General features: G+C 46.1%; 1 protein-coding gene across 1 annotated transcript in view; it reads right to left on the bottom strand.

The window, feature by feature from the left end:
• GLRA1 (glycine receptor, alpha 1) overlaps positions 1-9,493 on the bottom strand; it is a 35,433-nt gene continuing 25,940 nt past the window's right edge. Inside the window, exons 4-9 of the mRNA XM_009875504.1 lie at positions 7,731-7,954; positions 6,207-6,289; positions 5,420-5,557; positions 4,689-4,903; positions 3,877-4,023; positions 1-291 (exon numbers count right to left, since the gene is read on the bottom strand). Of these exons, the coding sequence (XP_009873806.1) occupies positions 1-291; positions 3,877-4,023; positions 4,689-4,903; positions 5,420-5,557; positions 6,207-6,289; positions 7,731-7,954 (1,098 nt within the window). The remainder of the gene's footprint in view (positions 292-3,876; positions 4,024-4,688; positions 4,904-5,419; positions 5,558-6,206; positions 6,290-7,730; positions 7,955-9,493) is intronic.

Below are 9,493 nucleotides of genomic sequence, written 5' to 3'. Positions count from 1 at the left end.
TCACTGGTTGTGCACATCCTCTCTGCGGACGATCTTGTAGATGATCCAGTAGAAGATGTTGAAGATGAGGAATGCCATGGGGAAGCCGATGCGTGAGATCTTGTCGATCTTCTTGGCTCGCTGAATGAAGAGCTTTCGCATCTCCTCGGGGGAGCGGGATGGCGGGGGGACGGGGTTGGCTGTGTTGTTGTTGTTGGCACCTTTGACGGAGATGCCATCCTTGGCTTGTAGGCAAGCTGGTCCCATCCCGTAGGCGGTAAAGTTGAACCTGCCTTCACCAGCTTCGTCCTCCTGAAACAGATTCAGCATGGGACTCTACTTAAAATGAGATATAGGTAGTGCACCCTCGCTATAAGACTCTCCCACTGACAGCTTCCTGCTCTGGGAAGGAAAGACATCTTCCTCATGGCCCAGCCTCAGCACCCTTGGACAAACCCTCTGCTCTCGGGAGATCAGCCTTATAGAAGGGTGCCAGCTGTGTCATGCACAGATGCAAATCAGGGGATCCAGGCACCCCATGGAGAACAAGACTGACTTCCACCCCATTGGGGTCTTTGACATACTGGAAGGGTTTATGGTACTGCTTTCATTTTTCCAATTGCATCCCCTGTTTTGCTTCTGCCTCTCCCCCCACCCCCCACTCCTATCAGCACCTTCTTTGCTTTGCTTGTGCTGTATCAGCTTGCCCAGAAGGAGTGGGCTCCATGTAACTCATGTAGTTGAAGCCGCAGCACGAGACTTCCCACAGAGTTACATGGATATGCAGGTGCCGAGACCTGTCCAGGAAAAGACCTCTGCGGGCAGCGTGCCACCAGCCCTCCTCTCGCCGGCACCCCTTGAGCTCCACAACCTCTCCCCACCAACCACCTTCCAGGTGAAGAATGGTAGTGTCCTTCTGCGGGTCATGGCTACTTGAGCTAATTCCAGTGATTGAGCAAGAAAAATAATTTCTTTTCCAGTCAAAAGGCAAATGCTATTGCTGCATTTTTGGTGGAGGTCTTGTGGGCTTCTCAGATGATGTAGCCCTATTTTATTGAACACAGAGATACAACCACAGAGGGAAACCAAGACTGGCCAAAATAATACAACTGGTGAGTTGCGGGCTCAGAAACCCATCTCTTGACTTTGGGTCACTGAGGCTAATTATTACACCAACCGTACTAATTAACTGTCATGGAGACTGATCCACACTGTTGCTTCCAATACTGACCTGTGTCCCCCAACCCTGACCTACAGGCCCCTCCTTCCTTGTAACCCTCCTGTCTGCTGTGTGCCGCTGCCCTTTCCTCTCTTCTTTGCAGAGTGTCTTTTCTGGATGGCCCCTGCTCCTAGCGGGTCGCTGCGTGGGATGGAGGCACCGGGAAGCTGGGGCGGAGGAGCAGAAGGGGAGAGCACACTGGCATGTCTGAGCAAAGCAGAACAACCCAAATAAAACCAAACCATCTTTTTTGTGCTGGTTTATTCTGGGAGGGTGGCAAGCTGATGAGTTGTGTGACCCATTATTTGTTTCAAGGTCCTAGCTGAGACAAATTTGCAGGCCTATAGATAGTTGCTCCCTGCTCTGATTGTGTCTCCTTGGTCCCTGGCACCTGAGGCCTGACAATCCTTAAATGTCTTTGCCTCAGAAAAAAGCATCTGTGAGGGGGCAGTGCACTGGTTGGGAAAACAGAGGCACAGAAATCAAGATCCGGCTGCTCTCGGGGTTGTGTGACTCCATGTGCTTGAACATCTAATAAGTCACTCAGTGAGCTGTGAGTCGAGATTCACAGAAATGCTTCTCCTGGCTCCACTGGAGATAGTTTTTTCAGTCAAAAGGCTGTTTTTCTGATGATAGGTGGTGCAGACATTTTGGTTTTTGGGTGGCCAGGACCTGCACTGCAGATGAGGCACTAACAGATGGGGATCTGGAGGGGTGCAGGCTGCAGGGACCATCTCTGACCTCCCTGCTGCCTGGCAGTCTGCTCCATGCCTCCAGCCACGCTGCTGTCCGGCCCTGCCGGCACAGGGCAACGTGGGAGCCCTGGACTGTGCCAGGGCTGCACCTGGGGGACAGTGGGCACTAGCATCCCTCAGCTTTAGGGCATCAGGGAGAGTTTTGCAAAAGTCCTTCTCATCACTAACTTATCTCCCTTTCCTTGATTGGTCTCCTTCGTGAGGGTCATACCTAAACCAGCCAGAACCACCCAGACAAGTCAGGCGGTCGGGACAGAGCAATTAGGTTCTTTGGCAGCTGCGCTAACCTATTTGCATATTTGCAGTCAGCTCCTGGTTTTCTGATGAGCCTGCAAACCTTGTTCGTTTTGCTTTTGCAAGTGTTTTTGTTTATGCTTTGTTCCAATTAAATTGCTTTGAGATTGGCCAGGGATTGTAATAGCAGCCTTCTGTTCAATGAAACATCTCTGGCAAATATCTTTTAAGCTCATCTGTGTATTAGTGGCTTTTTTGTTTTTATTGTTTTATCAACTGAGCGATCTGCATGCAACAGCATAGATCCAGAGGCAGGATGTCTGAATCTAGATGAAGAGATAAAGGCACTATAAAGCACCCATGTTGGGTGGTTTTAAGTTTGGCTTTGTTAAGCAGGCTGCATCTTCTGAACCAGAACTGCCTCATTGACTTTGAGATGGTAGGGTCTTGCTTTGGCCAGACAAAACCAGTCGGCGCTGATAGTCTCATCTGTTACTTCCTTTCTATTGCATTTGTCCATCCAACACTTTTCATCCCTGGTCCTGACTGGGTTGGGGCCAAGTGAACAATTATCTCCTGTTTGGCAGATAGGACGATTGAAGGAGAGGGAGGCAAATCTACAAAGAAGCAGGGATTTCTGCTCCTTAACATCCACTGCCTCCTAGAAAGGTGGCAATTCTCCAGGTTATGAACTGCTGTCGGACAGGTTAGACTCTGGGCAAACCGTTTAATGGCTGGGACAGTGAAGCAGTGGAATGGAGCGTATGGATCACAGAGGATTCTTTAAAATACCTATGAGAAATATTTTAAGCAGATCTTCATGGTCTCTTAGGGACTCTCTTGAGATTCCCATTAGCAAAATTTTCTCAGTTTGGTGGGGTTTTTTAGAAAATTTACTGTTTTTTTAATGCTAACTTGAAGGTAGCCTCTCAGGCCTGGTGCTGAAGATTTGATTCTACCTAGATGATTCTACTAATTAAATGAGGACAAATTTTAAGTGCCTTTAGTCTTGTGATCACAATCACCTTTATGTTTTTTTCTAGTGCATCCTGTGAGGTGAAATCTTTGCTGTAGTACGCCAGCCTGAAAGCTAGTAGAGTCCAGGCTAAGGAGTTGCAGGTCTATGTGACACATGGGTGCTTGGATTGGCATCAGTCATGGTGAGTAAGCACGGAGCCAGGCTAGGGCAGAGAATAATGTTCTTTTCTTCTGAGAGGAATTTGCAGTCAGTCTGAGAAGCAGATGCTTTTGAGCATGGAGAAGACAGAGACAAAAGAGGTGTCACTTACCTCCAGGCTAACGTGGGCTGTCTTGTTGGGGGATGCTGCTCTCTGATAGGCATCCCTCACACCTCCCTGCCTGCCTCCCCCCAGCCCTCGCTGTGTCTTCTGAGGAGGAGAACTCAGACCAGAGCATTACTGTGTGAAAATTGTTCTGTTGAGAACAACCTCTTTGGTTTAGACCACTTGGCTAGCTAACAAAATCCACTTTTGCTAGACTCCTGGGGCTAGCAGACTGTTAGAAGAGACAATTCATAGAGGTAGCCCTGCTTTTTGATGTGTGACCTTCCTTAACATCTGACCAAGTACTGAGGACTTCCCTGGGAGCTAGTGGCTTGGTTCAGTTGACCATGTAATGAGGTTCTGCTGGGACAGATTCCAGCAGTGTTCTTCGTGCTTTATGTATTACCTTATGATGCCTTCTCTTCCTTCTGAACCTGAGCAACTCTTTGTGCTGCCGAGACACAAAGTTGACAGCAGCATACTCTAGAAGTGCGGAGAACACAAACAGCAAGCACACGGCCATCCAGATGTCTATGGCCTTCACGTAGGACACCTAGGAGTCAGAGAAAGACACTGAGATAGGGTGACTTCTTCACCCAAATGCCTTTTTACTTGCTATTTTACATATTACTCCCAAGGTCTGTGGAAGGAGTTGATGAAGCCATGGTATGGATGACATCTGCACCTGGAAACAAAAATCTAGTTCATTTAACATGAAAGTCTTATCTGGACACTGAAACTGGTCCTGGGCTCTTAAGTGGCAATAATTCCACAGTCTTGATTTTGATGGTTTATATACAAGTAAAATAGCCATCCAATCCGATCATATCAAAACGCCTTCATCACAGGGAAATTCAGTACTATTATAAAAGTATGGCAGTCAAGTGAGTAAAAAGCTGGAATATAGAATGTATGTCCATTTGTCATTGTTGCAGGGATCTGTAAGGTACAAAGCTCCTTCCTGGCTACAGGGATCTGTGGTGGATCTTGTTGTGAGTACTGCATCTTAGGGGAAATTTTATTGCTAGTCACATAAACTCTGCTAAAATTTTGGAAGAGGATACTGAAATCTGTTCTGCTTGCTCTTAAACTGGAAAAGGGCAATGGCGGCAGAATGCCTCTTGTGTTGAGCAGGAGGATCTATGTGGTGACTTGCTTATGTGCTGTCCCCAGAAAGTCCACATTTTGCCCCTCTGCGAAGATAAGTGTGTTCCCTACCTTGGGCAGTGATGCTCTGGAACCAGAGCTCTGCGTGGTCATAGTGAGCACTGTGGTGATCCCCAGGCCAACGCGAGCGGGTGCAGCATCCATATTGATCCAGAAGGAGATCCAGGACAGGATGACAATAAGGAGGCTGGGGATGTACATCTGGATCAAGTAATAGCCCATCTGCCGCTCGAGGTGGAAACGAGCTTCTATACAGGTGAACTTGCCTGAAAATGACAGGAGAAACATGGGAGATTACTAATAAGGCACGGCGAGCCTCCTGTTTTCAGTTATTGTCTGGGGACTTTCCTTACATTGCCTAGAACCAGAGACTTGTTAGAGGAGGAAAGGAGCAGCTGCTGCCCAGTTCTGAAATATGAATGCACAACAAGAAAGCTCTTGGCAGTATGTCCTTTGTCACTTAAATTTCACCTACTCCCTTGCATCAAAGAGAAAAGACGTTGGGAGAAAATTTCCAGACCAAACACCCTTAAACTGATGCAGGTATTGCTGGGGACAAGAGAGTTCCACACATTCATGTCCATTAGCTTTTTATTGGTTATATACACATATATTTACTAGTAACATATTTGTGTGTATTCATACATATATGTTCTCTCTAGCTCTGTAGGATGAGGCTTGTTTCACTGGAGTGCCATCAGACACAGCAAGAGACTCTGACAAATTCACAGTCCTGAATTCCTCTCTAATGAACCCAGCAGCCAAGGGTAAACAGCACTGACCTGTGTTGTAGTGCTTTGTGCAGTATCTCAAGTCTTTTTCTTCTTTGAGGATAAACTGAGGCAATGTCAGCCCATCAGCAACTTGCACGGCTCCTTTTTCTTGCCATTCAAATATGAGATCATTCATTGTGTAGCCAACTGTTGAGAGGCGGGAAATAATACTGTGTGAAACATGTTAAATACTGATGTAGAAAGGGACGGATTTGTAGAAGAGAGCTATGCTTGGAGGCAAGGACTTATCCTGGCCTTTCTCATGTTGTAATGAATGGGATTTGGGTTGAGGCAGAGCTGCTTATGCATATCGTAAAAGCTAGGACCTGTGGTGGTGTGCAAAGAATTGTCTGCTATAAATCACATTTTTACTTGAATTTGGCTTATTGAGCTGTTTGCTGTTTTTTAAAACTTGACCTCTTTTTGTGAATGAAGTTATTCATCATGTTTCCCTCCTTTGGGATAAGCAAGATGTACAAGGGGCAAATATTCATCCAGAGAGCAAAAAATCCCCTTTAAAGCTGAACACACTTTCGTATTTCTCCTCCAAAGTGCAAGGCCAATGTAAATACAAGCAAGCCAGGGCTCCTCTCATGGGAACTTCTAAGGTTTGACTTCTCTAGAAAATGTCTCATGTGCTGGATGAACGGAAAATCTTGATCAGGTGGCTCTTGAGCAAGCCCCCAGTGAAGGCTGAACTGGGAATGAGTTGCAGCTGGGAAGGGAGATGGCAGGGGAGAGGAAGGGGAAGAACACATTGTCTCCTCTCCGGAATGGATATGTACGCAGGACTCACAGCTTTCTAACTGCATGATGCACGTCTGTACATCCATGGGGAAGTTCTTCAGGTCCATGGGGCAGGCCAGAGTCAGCGTGATCCTGAGGAGAGAAGACAACACAGACGAATGCCAGACAGTTTGTGGCACTCACGACAGGTGGGGGGGAACCATCTCAGACATCCAATGTTGCAAACAGGCTGGTTACCTTGCCTGAAGCGCACTGGTATGCTGGGGGGAATGACTGATCCTTCACCTCTTCCCTGTCTGTCTTTTCACACGTGGTGTTGGAAAGCATCAGAAATGCTGAACATTTGGGTCTGTGATATAATTCCCAGCAGAGCTGCCTGCTGCAGATGGTGTTTCGTTGGAATGTTATTGTGCAGAACATAGAGTTCCCACACCAAACAGTTTTGCTGCTTGCACCTTCATTTCTTGTCTCAGATTCACAGTAATCTGGATTAGCAGCAAGACCAGACCCATTCTCTGGACTCCCTAGATGCATTTGTAGAGACTGAGACTGTTTGGAAATCTTTAAACAGAACATTTCCATGTCAGAAAAAAAAAATTAAAAAATGAAGCTTAGACAAGATTAAATGTTGCTGTGGGGGAAAATAGAGACTTTGGTAGGATTTCTGCAAGGAAAATGAGTTGTGGTAACATGAACCTCTGTATCTTCCTGAATTCTTGCTGTGCCTCCTGAGACCTCTACTTTTGTCTCTCCAGCTCCATTTTCCACTAGGTGCAGGCTGTATTTTCTATGATATATTGCTCTTCTGTCCTATACCATGATCTATGCTCAAAATGTTTGCTTGGTTCAACAAGCTGCTATTAAATTATTTGATTCAGATAGCTAGACTTGTGTTATTGGTTTGATAATGCTAAAAGTGCTGCTTCCTGAAGTGTTTAGTTTTTTCAGCTTTTTGCCTTGATGTAGAAATGGCAGCATTTCCTGGGGAATGGGAATTGAGTTTTTCTATTATCATACCATCAAGAAACTTGGCAGGAGGGAAAGACACTTTAACTTAAATCCTTATGTTGGAAGAAATTCTCTGCTTGAGTTTAGATGCATGTTGGGACAGATACTGAGAGATACTAGATACTGACCTTTTTCTTTCTTTTAGCTTGTGTAGCTGTATTTAAATATCAATAAAAAATAAGTAATATTGCTCAGGGAAATAGGGATGTGTTTCACTATTTTGTGATTTTGGGTTGAAGGAATCTGCCCCATGAGGAGGATGAAACAACAGCACAGGCTGCCCACAGAGGTCATAGGATCTCAATCCATGGAGTATTTCAGTTTGGCTAGACAAAGCCAGAGCTGACCTGATCTGTAGTCAGTTTTCAGGATGAGATTGCATGACAGTCCTCCAGAGGTCCCTTCCCACCACATTGCTACAGCACTGCTAATTGTGTGATCTCCTACTTTAAAAACACCTTAATTTCTTTAATTCAATGGCATACTCAGATTCTTCACTTTCTCAGTGGAGTTTAGCTCTGCCCTCTGCTGCCTTGGTGGAGCTCTTCCCATTGAGTCACCTCACCTGATGCTGTAGAGGACATTGCCATTTCTGGAGATCCTCAGAAGCTTGTTATCTGTGGTAATCTCATGGAAATGGGCCCCTTTCTCATTAGCGAAGAACAAGTCAGGCTTCCAGATGGAGTCCAGCATAGAGGGGTCCAGGTCCAGAGAGTCATCAGGGTATTCATTGTACGCCAACCGTGGGTCATTCCACTGCTGTCGCAGGAAGATGTTCACCCTGTAATCCTGCACGGTGTAAGCAGGGAGAAGAGAAATGCAGTTGTGATTAGGGCAGGCTGAAAGTGCTGAGCACCAAGGAGCATGTACTAAAATAATTCACAAAAACAAACTATGTCTATGCCTATGTTCCCAAGCTATGGCAAGCTTCTTGACACTATTTCTCTAGGAGCTGTTGCTATTTTTATCTCTGTAGCTTACAGCTATCTCATAGCAAGAGCAGCTGCCTATCCTTGCATCCCTCCATCCCAGCAATCATCAGCTGTGTGTGAGGAGTTGAGAACTCTGGCCTGAACCCCGGGGCTGGAGAAGCAATGCTCAGTTGCAGGGATCGTAAGGGCTAGTGTCATCCAGATGACTGTTGCAGAGGATTAAGGGGGGAAGGACATTGAAGCCAGCTTCCTTTCAGCATTGAACCATCCCACATTGTGACTATCTGTGGTTCCTCTAGACTTGTGAAAAGAAAGGGCACAGTGAGACAGACAGGCCATAGAAGAGATATTCCCTGTGTGCCCACTAATATAAGGGTAGCTCAGATGAATTGACAGAACCAGCTGCTCTTGATGAGAGTACGTGAACATGGGAGGATTGTGCATGAAGTCTGCCCTTCTAATCCTAAGTGAGTCTTCTGGGTTTCCCTCGCTAGTATCAAAATGCCATAAATGCTACAGATTTTATAGGATAGCCGTCTTCTGTAATTGAAGCTAATCCCTGAGCACTACAGAACGTGGTATCTGCCTTGTAACCGTGTGTCTAATAGCTCCCCTGAGCTCCCAGGCCAAGGCTGGCTGCTGAGGTCAAGCTCAGACACTCTCCTGGACAGTTAAAGGCAGTTTCTGTTCTCTCTGTCTGACCAATAGCCTGCCAGGGTGATCTGCATGTCTCTTCGCTGCTGATTTTCACGTAAGAAAGTAAGCTAACAAACTGAAATGAGAAGAGGATGTACCAGATGTCAGGAGAGGGATAAAAGCTTCATGTCCGTAAATTAAATGACATTTTCTAAGTGCAGAGGCACACTGCATCTGAAGAGCAGCATGCAGTAAACCAATTTCATTGCCCTGGCCCGAACTAGTAGTTGCTATTAAGATTAAGAGTTTCTTTGGTGCCTTTCTAACACTAACATACTTTGAAGACTTTTTTTATTATGAGACAGTTAATGGAGGGTGTCTGACACGCTGCGGACCTGCTGCAGGCACTAGGACCTTTCTTTCAGTGAGATTATTTGGGACCTCTGAGGGGATCTCCCTGACTGCCATCAGGTCTGTTCTTTCCACCTGGAGAACACAAAGCTCTCATGCTGAAGGTTGAATGTGGAAAGTCTTTCTGATGTTACAGCCTCAAGTGATCATTTGACTATGAACCTACAGACTCTTGTCCAGGAGGACATGATTCTTGTGGTGTCCAGTCATACTGGAGGATTGGGAGAGGATTGTGTCTTGGGTGCCTTGTGTTTTGGATGAGGCAGTTCATAGCCAAGCCTATGGTGTAGAATTTGTTTCAGGCCACTTGGTGCCATCTGCATCCTCCGAGCACAGATGCTGATAGTGA

Source organism: Apaloderma vittatum, unplaced genomic scaffold, assembly GCF_000703405.1.
Source record: "Apaloderma vittatum isolate BGI_N311 unplaced genomic scaffold, ASM70340v1 scaffold8788, whole genome shotgun sequence".
NCBI lineage: Eukaryota > Metazoa > Chordata > Aves > Trogoniformes > Trogonidae > Apaloderma > Apaloderma vittatum.
The sequence above is the reverse complement of the archived record's forward strand: the minus strand, read 5'-3'. Positions and strand labels throughout refer to the sequence as shown.